Source organism: Oryx dammah, unplaced genomic scaffold, assembly GCF_014754425.2.
Source record: "Oryx dammah isolate SB20612 unplaced genomic scaffold, SCBI_Odam_1.1 HiC_scaffold_25, whole genome shotgun sequence".
Taxonomy (NCBI): Eukaryota; Metazoa; Chordata; class Mammalia; order Artiodactyla; family Bovidae; genus Oryx; species Oryx dammah.
In genome coordinates this window covers 102,279,171-102,293,652 of record NW_024070209.1, presented here as the reverse complement: position 1 = coordinate 102,293,652, position 14,482 = coordinate 102,279,171, and the positions used below count along the sequence as shown (strand labels likewise).

Here is a 14,482-nt window from a genome sequence, read left to right as displayed (position 1 = left end):
TGGCTTTAATTTCCTTTCTTCTGAGGGCTCGTGATTAGCGTCTTTTCTTGTGCTGATTCGCTGTCTGTGTGTTCCCTGCTAATGTATCTGTTCAGCCCTTCTGCCCGTTTTTAAAGTTGGATTGTTCGCTCTGCTCCGGTTGAGTTTCCCTTGTCTTCCCTAGGGTTTTTCTCTGTCAGGCACATGCTTTGCGGATCTTGCCTTGGTCATCTTTTGTAGACAACAAGTTTTGTTTCACTGTAATGGTGTTTAGTTTCTTATTTGACTTCTTTTAGTGACTGTGCTCTTGGGGTTCTGTCTAGGTTTTTCGCTAAACCCAGGAGCACAGATCGGCTGCTGCAAGTTCTGCAGCTTTGTGTTTACGTTTAGGTCTGCAGCCCACTTGGGTTCAGCTTCACACAAGGTGCCGGTCGGGCTTGTGGGCGTTCGGCTTGGCTTCGCCTGTGTGTGACTCGCGCATGGCCCTTGTTGGGAGCCTGTCGCCGCCCCTGCGCACCGCTGTCACAGATTGGCCGAGTGTGCTCGCGTGGGTCTGGCTCTGGGCCACGCTGTGTCTGGCAGGCTGGGTCACCACCAGCATAGGGTTGTGTGGGGCTGTGTTCTTTCCATTTGGTTTTCAGTTGTATTTTTCTGTATCAGGAAGGACTAGGGGCTCAGTTTCTTATTCTGCCATCTGAACAAATGGCGTACACTTTTGTGGAGCGGGCATCACCTTCTCTGCCCCCTCCCCACCCTGCCCCACCTCAACAAGGCCCCCCAGTGGCGGGACCAGGGCGGCCTGGGCACCTGCCGGTGGTCTCGGCGTTGGCGAGGCTCCGACGGTGACGCCCGGATGCACCTGTGCTTGGGGACGAGAACGGGGCCCCGCTGAGCCTCCTGGACATGATGGCACCCTGGGGGCGGGCGTCTTGCTGTGTGTTGCCCGTGCAGGGGGTCCAGCACGTGCTTCAGGTTCCCTGCCCGTGACCCGCAGGAGGTTGAGGACGTTTGGGGCTGTGGGCAGCGCGACGCTCCCAGTCCCTGCTTGCATTCATTCCTTTGGAGCAGTGTCTTTATTGTGGTAGAGTGTACCTAAGAGGAGATTTACTGTCGGAACCACTTCTGAGTGCACAGAGCCAAGTGCGTTCACGTGTATGACCATCACCACCATCTTCTTCACAAGCCAAAACTCTGTCCCCACTGGACACTCACCCCTTCCCCTCCCTCAGCCCCAGGGCCTCACACGAGTGCGTCTCGCAGGCTGTGTCGTCCGTGTCCCCTCGCTCGCGTGACGTCTCTCCCCTCTTTGGGTTCAGGCAGTGTCCCGGGCAGGTGGGCAGCAGAGTCTTGAAGGCACCGCAGGGACCCCTCTTCCCCCCGCAGGGTCCACCGCCTGCCCCATGGACACACTGGTGTTCTCTCCAGCCCCAAGGCCTCGATTCTGCTGCCCGTTTGCCCAGGTGAGCTTCTGTTCCAGATCATTCCATCGAGACCTTTATGACCATGACTCACCCGCTCACCTCCCTGTGCAAGCGGCTAATGGCTTTCACATGCTTCCCACCAGATTTCACAGGGCTAAATATTTGGAGCCCATGACCCTAGAAAGCAGCATCATAAAGGGGTGGAAACGGGGCCGCTGATGCTGCAGGCGGCTGCCCGGGTCTTGGGGCAGCAGGAAGCCGGCAGGTTCCCCCACCCCGGTGCAGGGGGGAGCCTGGGTGTGACCCCTGCACACAGCCCACTGAGGCATCTCCCACTGCTATTGCCATCAGGCACTGTATGACCCGCCAAAGGCCACCAGGGGTGCTCAAGGGGCCTCGTCACTGAGCCCCGGTGCACAGGCTCTCCTGGGTTCCTGAAGCCTCTCTGTGACTCGACACCCCCTCCCAGGACGGAGGCTGCTAGAGGCTCAGCTCCGACCCGGCAGAGGGTAGTTTAGGGCCGGGGGCGTGCAGAGCAGTCGGAGCACCTTTCCAGATGCGCCGCCGCTCAGGGGGTATTTTTAGCTGGCGCAGTATCCGGCACGTGCCGGAGCAGAAATAGAAGAGGCTCTTTTGGTTGTTCTGGATCTGACAGCCTCTGGCTCTTGGGGAGCCGGGCTGGGGTGGGGGGGGTGGAGCGTGCGGAGCACAAACAACTTCTGCTGTTTGGAGAAACATCGAGGCCGAGGGTTGTGGATGGGATTATTTCTGCTGGCGAGCGCTCTTTATGTAAATGCCACGGCGCCAGCGTTGGCGCTCTGTTCCGAGTCTGTGAGCGTAATCACAGCGGGCTGGGGTGGGGGGTGGCGGGCTGAGTAATTATGTTTTAAAATATCATTCGGGTTGTTTTTCCTGTGCTCCCCGAGCCCCTGGGTAATTCCAGGTTTGGAAGATTCTGACGGCTCTCTGCCGTTCTGCCCGACACACTGCCCCCCCACCCCCGCCCAGCATTCCCCAAACATGCCAGGTGGGAGATGCTGCCCGACCCCCAGAGTGGCCACCCTTCTGGCTTCTGCCCTGATCTGAGCTCCCGGGAGGCTCCCTCCTTCGTCCAGGAGTTGGCCCCTTCCGGGCCGAAGGCACTGGGTACCATGCTAACCCTGTGCGCGTTGGCAAGCACCTCCCCAGGAAGGGCTGAGCTCCGTGGGGACAGGGTAGAGGGGCCCCCGGGGGGCCCTGCTGGAAATTGAGGGTGACTCCAGCATGAGTGATCCCAGACCTTGGGTGAGGCAGCGAGAGCAGCAGGTGGGTCCCCAGCCCATCCTCAGGGATGGGACTGACCACCCTACCTTACCCCGTGGGACTCGCCCTGTGGTTGGCAGAATGCTGGTTCCCCAGGGCCTGGGTCGCCCTGACCGTCCCCCCACGAGAGCTTGGTGCAGAGATAACCCGGGGCTAATGCACGCTCATCTGCTCCAGCTCTGGGGCTGCACCCCTTCCTTGCCACCACCCCTCCCAAAGCCCCTTTACAGCAGCCCCCGTGTGGCTTCCAGGTCCTTCTCCCAGCCCCACTTGGTCTCCCCCCTCCCCAGGGTCAGGTGTCCCTGCTGAATTGCCCTGTGACCCCAAGGGGGTGTCACAGTACAGAGGGCAGGGGGCACTGGCCAGCCCAAGGGGCTGCCTCTGACCCTCTGGGAGTGGTCGTGGCACCTCCCCAACAGACTCCGCCCCTGAGCCCCTACCTGGAGGAGAGCATCCAGCCAGGCCTCACCCGCTAGTGTCCTTGACCCCCACCCCCCGGCTGTCCAAGTCCTGGTGGGTCTGACAAGCTGTGTCCTCCTGCCCTGCCCAGGGCTCATCAAGGCTGCTGACAAGAGCCACTGCTTTCAGCAGGGAAGACCCACCTGGTGTCCATCAGAGCAGCCTGGGGCCCTATCCAACCTGCAGACAGTGCCTGGGTGCCGGGTGGGTGAGGGGTTGGGCCCTGGGCTCCCCTGCTGGCCGTGCTGTGCGCCAGGTGTGTGGCAGCCCGCCCCAGAGCAGCTGGGGTTCTCACCCACACAGCTGCCAGGGCAGTGGCCCTCCCAGGAGTGACCGGGTGCGCCCGTGTGCTGGGGACACAGACGAGGCAGGCACTGGCCCTGCCCTGTCTGGCCGGGGCAGCAGGGTGAAGAGGGTAGGCTGATGGCCGATTGCAAGCGTGAGCCGGGGTGAAGGTGCCAGTCTGCAGATCTGGGTGGAGGCTTGCTGGGCACGGGCCTCTGGCTGATCCTGCGGAGAGGCCTGGGCCTGCGGTGCTGCACGGGGGAGTTGGTGCCAGGCAGGAAAATGGGGCAGGAGCATTGCAGAGAAGGGGGACGTGGGGGAGAGGGGGGCGGGTAGGGGCAAGAACCAGGGGCCTGGTTGAAGGGTGCTGGGGCATGGAGCCTGGTGGGGGGGGGGGGTCCTGTCCATAGTGGAGTCCTCCGTGTGGGCTCTGCCCTCACCCTGCCTTGGCTGCTGGCTGGGCACTCCTGTGGGCAGGGGGCAGGCCCTCGGCTTCCCCCTCAGCCTCCCAACACCTGGTAAGGCACAGGGGTGTGCTGGGTGCCCACCAAGTGCCCGAAGGACCCGCCCCTCCATCCCGAGCACTAGAGGAAACCCCACCCAGGCCTCAAGAGACCCTGCGGGGGACGGGAGAGTAGGGGGTGGTTGGGAGGCTGGCCTGGCATGGGGGCAGGGCGTGCTTGAGCTCAGGGTGGGGTTCAAGCAGGGGAGCGTCGGGGGGCCTCCCCCACGCCTGCCGCCCCATCACGGCTGCAGTTCTGGCACAATTGGGGGTCCCTGAGTATCCCCCAAGTGGTGATCTGTCTGGAACATTCCCTGAAGGCTCAGAGGCTTGGAGCTGGTCATGGAGACACGGTGTCTGCCCTGCCTGGCTCTGCCACCCCGGCTTCACTGCTGGATGGTACTGATGGAGCCACTCTTGGCCAGGAGCAGAGGGCGCAGTGCCCACTGGCAGAGGGGCTGTGTGGCATGGGGCTGCTGTGAGGAGTGGCTGGGTGGAGGGCTGACAGGACGAGGTCTGTCCCCTCCCCGAGCCTTCGCTCCCCCAGCAGAGGTGGCCGCTCCGCCTCTCCTGGGCTGTCCCCTGAGGCCTGGTGGACACCCCCCTGCCCTGGAAGCCTCCTGGGCCGGACTGGGCATCCCCCCACCTGCTCTGTCCACTCTCTTGGGTTCTCCCGCAGGGGCAGCAGCTGGTGGGTGGGGAGGATGAGTGCAGAGCAGCCCTCACGCTGGCCTGGGTGGAGGAAGGCCGATCTCTCCGTCCGTGGCCCCAGGGCTCGGCCAGGACGCCCCTGACCGGGCGGTCCTGTGTCCACAGTGCAAGAGAAGCCGGAGCCGGTGCCGCTGGAGAGCCGCTCCTGCGTCCTGATCCGCCGCGACTTGGTGGCCCTGCCCGCCAGCCTCATCAGCCAGATCGGGTACCGCTGCCACCCCAAGCTCTACTCGGAGGGGGACCCTGGCGAGAAGCTGGAGCTGGTGGCAGGTGAGGCCCCGCCCCACTGCGTCTGTTGCGTGCAGAGGCCCTCCCCTTTTGTTTTTTCTTTGGAGCTGTGAACAATACTCATCACCAGTCAGTCAAACAAACAACAAAAAAAGAACATCTTAAATTTCCTCTTAATTTCCTTTTAGAAGAATGTGTCACGAAGAGGAGTTATTCAATTGAATTAATTTAGCATTTTAATTGAATCCCCTGGGCTGGTCGAGCTTCTGATTGGCAGGGGCCGCAGTCGTGATTGTGTTTTAATTTAGGTCGTGGCTAAAACCAAGTCCTGTACAGTTTGCCACCCCCACCACCCCCAGCTACCCCGAGTGTCCAGATGCCATGTTCAAGGGGCAGAGTCGCCAGCTTCCACACAGCGGCTCCTAAATGGACTCGCTTCTTCTATAAAAACAAACACAGTGGGGTCCAAAGCCCATTAGGGCTGGTGCCTGTTGGAAATATTTGTCTTCTCAATGTTGGAATTCACTGGGCCTCACAGCTCTTTGTAGATTCCACCACCCCCCGACCCCCGCCCCCGGCCAAGCCACAAGTCTTGTGGGATCTTAGTTTCCTGACCATGGACTGGCAGTGAGAGCTCAGAGTCCTAACCAGTGGATGGCCAGGGACATCCCTCCTTGCAGATGTTTAAGGCTGTCCAGCAGAGACGAGAATTCATGGGCCACTGGGCCCCCACTCGTGTCCAGCACCCTGCCTGCCGCTCCTGGGCAGCATCATGGGGTTTTCTGCCCGAGACGTCCTTGCTGCTCGAACCCTACCTCAGCAGGCCGCCTGGCCTTTTTAGCCGACAGGAGAGTCGCCAGGAGGTGTTGGCTGGTCTGGACGGGCCTGGGTGGGGTGAGGGTGCCCCTGGCCATACCCCACGCACCCTGCCCCCATGCCCACTGTTACCGTTCCAGCAAGGGCCCAGCTCCTGAGTTCCAGGACTGTCAGCATTGGCCTGGGATGGATTCTGAGAGTGGGCAGGTTCCTCAGAGCCCTGGGGGTGGGCATGGTCCCCAGGGAGGCCTATTTGGGCTGGGGAGGGGTGCGGGCTGGCCACCTTCCCTGGCTGTATCCCACCCCAGCCCCAAGCCTCCTGCTGGTCCCCCCTTTACAGATCTCCCCACTGCGAGGCGGCTGTCCAGCCCATGTGGCTCAGGGTGACCTGTCTTGCTGTTGGGTTTGAGGCTCTGCAGACCTTGGGGGGGTGAGGCCCTTGGGGACACTTGCTGTGTCTTGGCCTGGGCGCCCACTGGAGGTCTGCATCCAGCATCAGCCACATGCTTCTTGGCCCCGTGGCTGCCGGCGTCCCTGGAGACCTGGCTCGTAGTGGGGACAAAGCGTAAAGCCAGGGAAGGCCCCCCCACCCCCCGAGCTGGCGTGTCACGTCTCCCCAGGGTGTCCTCGCGCCTTCTGCTCCACCCCCGCAGAAGGGAGCGCTGCCTTGTTCCTGCTTTTCACTAAGATGCTTCTGTGCGTGCTCTGTAAAAAGTCAGATCATAGGCAAAGGCCCGAGAAGGCCCTGGAGGCTCCCTGCACCCCGCGCCTGGTTCTTCTCTGCCCTTCTGCGTTCTTCACACCTGCGGCTCCCACCTGGGGACACTGCCTCTGGCCTAAGCTCCTTTCTGCTTGGGCAGCATCCGGGGTGAACCGTCTGGGGTGAACTGTCCGGGGTGAACCGGGGCTCCGGCGGCCCGAGTCCGCAGTCATCCCTGCCCTTCGTTGGCCGAGCCCTGGGCGGGCCCAGTCTGACCGGGCTCCGTGGGGCGGACAGCACTGCAGGGTGTGTGGTCCTGCCTTTGCGCTGGGCCGGAGGGAGGGTCAGTGCTGGGCCAGGGAGCCCCTCCCTGAGCTCCAAGACTCCACCTCCCACCCCTGCCCTCAGCTCTTTGATCGGGGAGCAACTGAGAGGGGAGACAGGGTTTACCCAAACTCACACCCAGGGCAGTTCCTCTGAGGGCCGAAGGCAGTTTGGGGACCGCCCCGTGGAAGCGAGTGACTGAGGCGGCCTCCTCCTGGAGACAGGGCCCCCGAGGGAGCAGGGACAGCCTGGGACCCCCTGGGGTCCCCGGGCCAGGAGGGGGGTTGCTGTCAGTGTTGGGAAGGCCGCGCCCGCCCCCACCTGCTCCCTCAGCCCTGGGTCTGGGCTGAGGGCCTCTCTGTCTGTCTGTGCCCGCCGGCCGCAGGCTCTGGCGTCTACATCACGCGTGGGCAGCTGATGAACTGCCACCTGTGCGCGGGAGTGAAGCACAAGGTCCTCCTGCGTCGCCTCCTCGCCACCTTCTTCGACAGGTAGGCCCCGCGGGCGGGCGGGCGCAGAAGCCTCATCCCCCTTGGCGCGGCTGTGTGCGGGCCTGCACCTTCCCAGCCCCACGCCAGTGTTAGCCCGGGGCCCGGGGAGGGCTTGCGGACCACCCTCCGCGTGAAGAAGCATGCTGGCTGCATGTCACGGGGACACCCCGACCGCCCGGGAAGATGAGCAGCAGGCCGTGGGTAGGGCGTGCAGGCAGGTGGGCCGGTGTCCCCTCCCGCTGCCGCCTCATTCTGCCTCCCCTGCCCGCCCCTCCGCCAGGAACACGCTGGCCAACAGCTGTGGCACAGGCATCCGTTCGTCCACCAGCGACCCGAGCCGCAAGCCGCTGGACAGCCGCGTCCTGAACGCTGTGAAACGTAAGAGGAGGGCTGGGGGTCGCTGGGGGCGTGCTGGGGGGTGGGGGCGCATCTCCAGGAGGCGCCAGACCCCTGGATCTCAGCCTGGGAAAGGCGGCTTCTCCCGGAGGGAGCCGGTCTTGGGGTCGACAGGGAGAAAAGAACAGCTCGCAGGAGCCCGGGCTCGAGGTGTGAACGTTCTTGGTAGGTTTCCAAGCGTGATGAATTCAGCTGCGAAACTATTTTAATATGTGAAATAGATCTAATTTTCCTTTTTGAACAAAACCCCTTATTTACATTTGGGGGTTATTTTGAGCCTTTGCCATCTGCTTGGCCTGCTTCTGCCTCCTGCTCCTGGGTGCGTGGGGGTGGAACTGGGTCCATCTTGGTGGCAGACCGCCGCCCCCCCCATCCCCGAAACCCCCTACCCACCCACTCACCCCTGCCCTGGGACAGGGAAGAAGCCACCCATGCCCGGCCCAGACCAGACCAGCCAATCCCGTCTTCCTGTCTTAGTTTTCTTGCTTAAAAGAATCTCTCCCATGAGGCTAATTCTGTTTAGAGCAAAGAGGGGCCTTTGCAGCCCGTAATTGCATCCCAGAGCATGCGGTGCTGGCAGGGCTCTGAGAGGAGGCATGTGAGGTGGGGCTGGCCCGCCCCGCAGCAGGGCTCACAGTGGCGGGGGGCTCACTCTGGGGGACCCGCCTCCAAGTTCCCTGCTGTTTGTGGAGAGCTGGGTCTCCTGGCTTCTGGAGCAGAAAGGAGGAGAGGGCGGATTGTTATTGTCAAACACGATGCGGGCTGGGCTGAAGGCAGGCATGAGCCAGCCCCCTCATCACTCCTTGCCGGCCCTTCAGTCCTTCTCGGGCCCAGAGAGACCCACCCCACCCCCAGAGGAGTGGGACGGGGCCTCCAGCAGGAAGAAGGGTGACTGACCGCTGGTCTTCAAACTGCCCCAGGAGAGGCCTGAGTGGCCACGTGGCCTCCTTTGCTGGAGGGACAGGGTGGAGGAGGATACGCCCCCTCCACTGGCCCCAGAGTGGCTGTTCCAGCCCAGAGCACCGCCCCCACCCCCAGGGCGGGTCTCAGGCCCACTGCCCCTGTGGAGGCGGAGGGTGGGGTCCTGGGATTCCTGCGGGTGGGTGGCCGCTCACGCCTGCCCCTATGCCCTGTGCTTGCAGTGTACTGTCAGAACTTCGCCCCCAGCTTCAAGGAGAGCGAGATGAACGTCATCGCCGCGGACATGTGTACCAACGCCCGCCGCGTGCGCAAGCGCTGGCTGCCCAAGATCAAGTCCATGCTGCCCGAGGGCGTGGAGATGTACCGCACGGTCATGGGTTCCTCGGCGGCCAGCGCGCCTCTGGACCCCGAGTTCCCGCCCGCCGCCGCGCAGGTGTTCGAGCAGCGCATCTACGCCGAGCGGCGGGGCGAGGCCGCCGCCATCGTGGCCCTAAGAACTGATGCCGTGAACGTCGACCTGGCCGCCTCTGCCAACCCCGCCTTCGAGGCCGGCGAGGAGGCCGACGGGGCCGGCTCGGTGATTCAGGAGGTGGCCGCGCCCGAGCCGCTGCCCGCCGACGGCCAGAGCCCCCCGCAGCCCTTCGAGCAGGGCAGCGCCAGCAGCAGCCGGCCCGCCACGCCGGCCCCGGGGAGGAGACCGGAAGGGCCGTACGCGGGGCCCTTGTAGGGAGGAGCCCCAGGCGGACCGGCGCCCAGGCGGGTACGGAAGCTGCTTGCATGCGTTACTAATACAGACAAATGTGATCAAGCCACTTACCTACTGAACTGCTACTGTTGCCTGAAAAAAATGTGATTTTTATTCTGCTTGTATTTAAAATTTATGAAGGAAACAAATGCATTCGTTATACTGTAAAACGATTAGGCCACTGGCGACCTAGTTGCGAGAAAGGTCCCAGGGGCTCCTTTTTGATATTCGAGAGGTTAGTCTCCAAGTTGTAGCTCCCCCTCTCCTGCGCGGGGAGGGGGCGAGAGGCCCTCAGGCCCCGGTGCCTGGCTCTGCTGGCCTCCCACCCCCCCCTCGCTCCCCCTGCCCGGGATGAGGCTGGGGGCCTGTGGGGCGGGAACACGCGCTTTGGGGTCCTCGGTCCTCACCCCTGGGGACAGGGACCCACCCCCACCCCTCTGGGGCCACGGGCCAAGGCTGGGCCCCCAGGGGCCAAATCCTTGTTTCACCTTCTTTCTGAGACTCGGGGGTCAGGCCTGCCAGGTCCGCCGTGCGTATGGGGTGTGGGTGTGTGTGTGCAGAGCGTGTGTGTGTGTGAGCGTGTGCACGGGCGGTGGTGACGGCTTGGCGGTGGGCCGTGCTAGTCCGTGTGTGTGAGAGGAAGTGATCTTGGCTGTGTCTGCTCTCCTGCCCTGCGCCCAGGGGGTCCGCCTGACCCCCGTGGCTCCACGGACCCTCAGTCCACCTGGGACCCAGGGCCCGGGCCACCCAGCACCCCCTGGTTCCCGCCTGGCCCCCTCCGCCTGGCCGCCCGCCGCCCCGTGGGGAGGGGCCACTGCCCCTGGTGCAGCCCACGCAGCCCTTGCAGCCCTCAGCCACGTTGGGTTTATGTTTGCTTGTTTATTCGTTTTCATCTTAATTCAGATCTATTTCATATTTGATTTGGAAACTTTCAGCCCCAAAAGAGCAAAAAAAAATTAAGAGAAGCTGGGGTGTCCCTGCCCCGACCCACTACGGCTCTGGGGGGGTCCGTGTCCCAGACCCCAGGCTGGGCCCCACTCACCCCTGTGGAAGGGCTGCCAGGGTGAGCAGGAAGGGAACTGGGGGCCAGGTGGGCCTCTGAGGCTGTGGGTAGGTGGGCGCTGGGCACAGGCCTGAGCAGAGGCGGTTTGCAGGCACAGAGGTTCTGGAATGTGTCGGGGCACGGGGTGTTGATGGGGGTCAGAGGGCAAGGGCTTTGTTGGTTTGAGGCTGGAAAGCTCACTGTGAAGTTTCATTGCTGTTTGAGAGAAGGGGCACATACTGTCCCAAGTGCTCCCATCCAGACGCCAAGGGGCCGCCCCCCCCAGTCCCAGGTGGCCCCCAGGCATGGCCAGAGGCCCTCCACCCCAGCCCTACTCCCTGCACTCTGCCTTCCCTTCCCCCCCCACCCCTGCCAGGCAGGTGTGACCCACCCCCACCGCCAACCCACAAACCTGAGCCACCTCCAGCCTCTTGCAGGTCCCGGCTGGGAGGGGGGCTTCGGCACTGTCCCCCACCCCCCTGGCTCCTCGTCCTGCTGACTGCCGCGCTTCCTCGTGGAGGGCCCTTGGAGGAGACCTTGGTGGGGGGCGGGCGAGGGGTGCTTCTTCCAGCCAGGCCAGACATGTGGCCTACCCTCTGCAGAGGTCTGATGGCCACAGGCTGGGCTAGGAGGACCCTGGGTGGGCACATGGGAGCTGACCTCAGCCCCTTCACCTGCCTGTCCCTGCCCCAGGGGCTGCGGCTCCTTCCTGCTGGGGCTTCAGGCCTACCACGTGGCCCAGAGGTGGGCCTCTTCCGTCTCAGTCACAGGGGGGCGAGCTGGCACAGCCCAGGGCCCACAGCCCACCAGGGACCAGGACCAAGTCCTCCTGGAGTTGGGAGGAGGCCACAGCCCCTAGGTGGGGTGGGGGTGGGTGAGGCAGACCCCACCACCCTACCAGCTCCCCTGTGGAGCCCCCCTCTTCGGGGCCGACACCCCATGTTTGCACTTTTATCCGACTAGCCCCTGGGGACCCTTGGGGGCCAGTTGCCCACCCTGGCTTTGGACAGAAGGGCTTTGCTCTCTCCTCTTGACCCCCACTCCAACGTGGGCCTGGCGGCCCTCCCCTGCCCCCCACCCCCGGCCCCGAGGCCAGGACAGGGAGGGGCGCCGGCCTCCCAGAGAAGGCCTGACTGCGCTGCTCAGGCCAGCACAATGTCCCATGACCTCTGTCCTTTAATTGTTTATAGTCGCCGTCTGTTTCGTTGTTCTGGGTAAGGAAGGCTAGAGCTGCAGGTGAAACTTTAATAAGAATCTAATGTGAATGGCTGCTGAACTCTTCCTGCGCTCCGGACGGGCCAGGCCGAGCGTTTTGCACTAATGTCTCCCACGGTGGACGTGGGGCGGAGCGTTTGCAGACGGGCGTGGCTGATGATTGTATCTGCCTGGGTGCTCCCCCCGCGCCGTGTCCGGAATGTTCCGCGGGGCGGGCGGCGGCAGGCCTGGGCTCAGGGGGCCTTCCAGAGTGCCTTAGCATCTTTTGATCATTTTTCCCAAGGAAAACCAATTAGGAGAACCGGACCCTCCCCTCCTCTGTTTACAAGACGACTAATTCCTGTCCCGTGAGCGTGACCCTCCACACCTGACCCCTGTAGACCGAGAGACAAGCCACTCAGTATTTATGAGATAACCGCACCTTTATCCCTAAGCTTGACTATTAGCAATACGCATATACTACATAGAGTCTACATAGAGCTAAGTCTATCAGCGCCTTTCGGAGAGAGAAGGACTCGGCCAGTCCCAGCGGCCGTGGCGGGCGGCCCACCTGGGCTCCGCGGCCGCCCCCAGCCCCTGCCCTCCCCGGTGGCCGGGCTGGGCCCCGGGAGGCAGTTTGGACGAGTGCAGAGGTCCAGGAGAAGGGACTGCGATGTGACAGATACTGTGAGCTTGGTGGGGCTGCCTGCCCGGCCGGCCGGCCGGCCGGCGGCCTCCGTACTTGAAACCTGTCTTGCTTTCTGCACTGTCTGGTCTCACCCAGAGTTCTCTGTGGTTGCTTAACCTTGCACTTGATGCGATCGTCTTACCCTGCCCTTGAATGTGGACCAGAGGCAAGGGGAGAGGCCTCTGGGCGTGCGGCCTGTGGCCCCAAAACCGCTGTCCGGGTGCTGGGGCCCCGGGAGCCGGGCGTTTTTCTCCTCCATGAAAACTCATTCCTCGGCGGCCTTTCTGCTGGGAGGAAGGAGGAAAGCAGGGGCTCAGCCTGGGAGCGGCCTGCTCGGTTCCGGCCCTGACTCTGTCCCCGTGTGATGGCCGGAACCTCCCAGCGTGGGCTGGGTGCATGCCACACACCCCCCGCCCCCCCACCGTGGATGGCTTAGATTCCCCTCCACCGGGTTATCTTTATGGGAATACTCTGCTGCAAGTCGAAAAAGGCCTGTGGCCCATTAACCACCTGAAAACTCAGAGAAGACCTCTGCCTGCCTCTCTGCCAGCAGTAAATCCTAAACACAGAATTGAGAGCTCAGAGCCGTCTTGAGCTTTAACTACTGTTTCTGAATGTTGCTGCTGCATACATTTGTCTTTATGTCAGCCAGCCAGCTCCGGGCATGTCACCCGCCAGCGGCCAGAGGCCATGGGGGGGTGGGTGGGGGGTACAAGGTGTTTCTAACCTGGCAAGGGTTTTTGGTTTTTGTTTGTTTGTTTTGTTCTGTTTCTTTGAGAAAACGAAAAGGAATCTGACGCAGCACCTATCTAAAGCATTCAGATTGGACAGCCCGCTTGGATTCTGATCAATGCTTCTTCGTTAGCGTTTTGCACATGGTTGTCATTTTTATGTCAAAAGAAGCCAAAACTTGCAATACTATTTTTAGCAGACAAAAAATAATAAAAACTAAATATAAACCATATAAATATTTTTGACTTGAACATTTGAATGGCATTGGGTGCAAATAGACCATTCATCCTTTGGACGGACTGTTTTGGGGAAAAAAAAAGAGACTTTTGAAAAGGAGACGGTTGTTGTTAAAGAGTCCGTGGAGGGGTTAAGTAGTACTGTAACTCACGACTGTTAAAAATCAATAAATAAATTGTCCTGTGCTGTATAGGAGGCCTGTTTTACAGTAACACTGAGTTCCATTTCAGCCTCAGAAGAGACTGGCTTTTTTTTTTCTTCTTTTTATTTTATTTTTTTAAAGAAGGAGGAAACCTCTGTTTGTTCCTCCTGCGCCTCCCTCTCTTCCGTGCTGCTACTTGGCAGAATTCAGACTGTTGCTTTTTCGCCACGGCTGACACCCTATCATAACTCAGAGGACACAACGTCCACCAGCGACCAGGAACCAGAGGGCTTGCAGTGTGCTCAGAGCCGATCCAGGAAGTGGAAATCCGTTATAAACAAACAAAAGGATGTGATGTTCATTGTAAAGCGCTTTGTAAAATTCACATTTACAGAATAATAAAGTCAGTTCAAACCCAGGTTGCCTGCACTTGGCTCCTCTGTGGGGTTGGGAGAAGCCAGGGAGGGCGTGGGTTTGTTGAAGGCAGGGCGATCAACCGTCCCAGGAGGGGCACCCTCAGGACCTGGGAGCCCTGGGTGGGAGAAGGGGCCATCCCCAGGCTTGCTGCCCGTTGTCCACACCTGGTCCGCTAACCTCTGCCTGCCTCCAGTGTCTTAGAAGGGAAGGGGGCTGGTAGGCAGGATGTCGGTGGCCGGGGGTGGGGGGTGGGGGGGCGGTTCCGTGCCTGGGGCGGGGAGGCACCTGAGCTCCCGGTGAATTGAGGGGGCTCTCCCTTTCATTGTCTGCAAACTGGGGTACCTGGCTCACCTGCCTGCCCCTCCAGGCGGGCAGCTGCCTCCCACCCCACCCTTCCCCTCCGCTGCTCCTGGGCCAGGTCCGCCCCCAGGCGGACGAGGCAGGAATTGCAAGTGGGCGGAGCAGGTCACTGGTCCAAGAGGCCCTGGCTCCATCCCCTGACCATCTCTGGAGCCATCTCTCCAGGTTCCCCAGGGCTGGTTTGCAGATTCAGGCGTGGCAGCTCTGTCCGCCCTTGACTCCACTGCTATACTCACAAGGACCTTTTTGGGCTCCACCGGGCAAGGTTGTGCATCCGTTTGTCCCATGAACTTCAATCAGTTCTCAGGTTCTCACGTGGGACTCATGTTCAGACATCTAGGTGGGGGCTCCTCACTTCCTCTGTCCTTGCAGGGTCTTATCCAGAGGGGC

At 61.8% G+C, this 14,482-nt stretch overlaps 1 protein-coding gene across 1 annotated transcript in view; it reads left to right on the top strand.

The window, feature by feature from the left end:
* NACC2 (NACC family member 2) overlaps positions 1-13,733 on the top strand; it is a 37,613-nt gene extending 23,880 nt beyond the window's left edge. Inside the window, exons 2-5 of the mRNA XM_040225513.1 lie at positions 4,765-4,929; positions 7,113-7,218; positions 7,499-7,596; positions 8,757-13,733. Of these exons, the coding sequence (XP_040081447.1) occupies positions 4,765-4,929; positions 7,113-7,218; positions 7,499-7,596; positions 8,757-9,262 (875 nt within the window). The 3' untranslated portion in view covers positions 9,263-13,733. The remainder of the gene's footprint in view (positions 1-4,764; positions 4,930-7,112; positions 7,219-7,498; positions 7,597-8,756) is intronic.
* Positions 13,734-14,482: the final 749 nt, after the last annotated feature.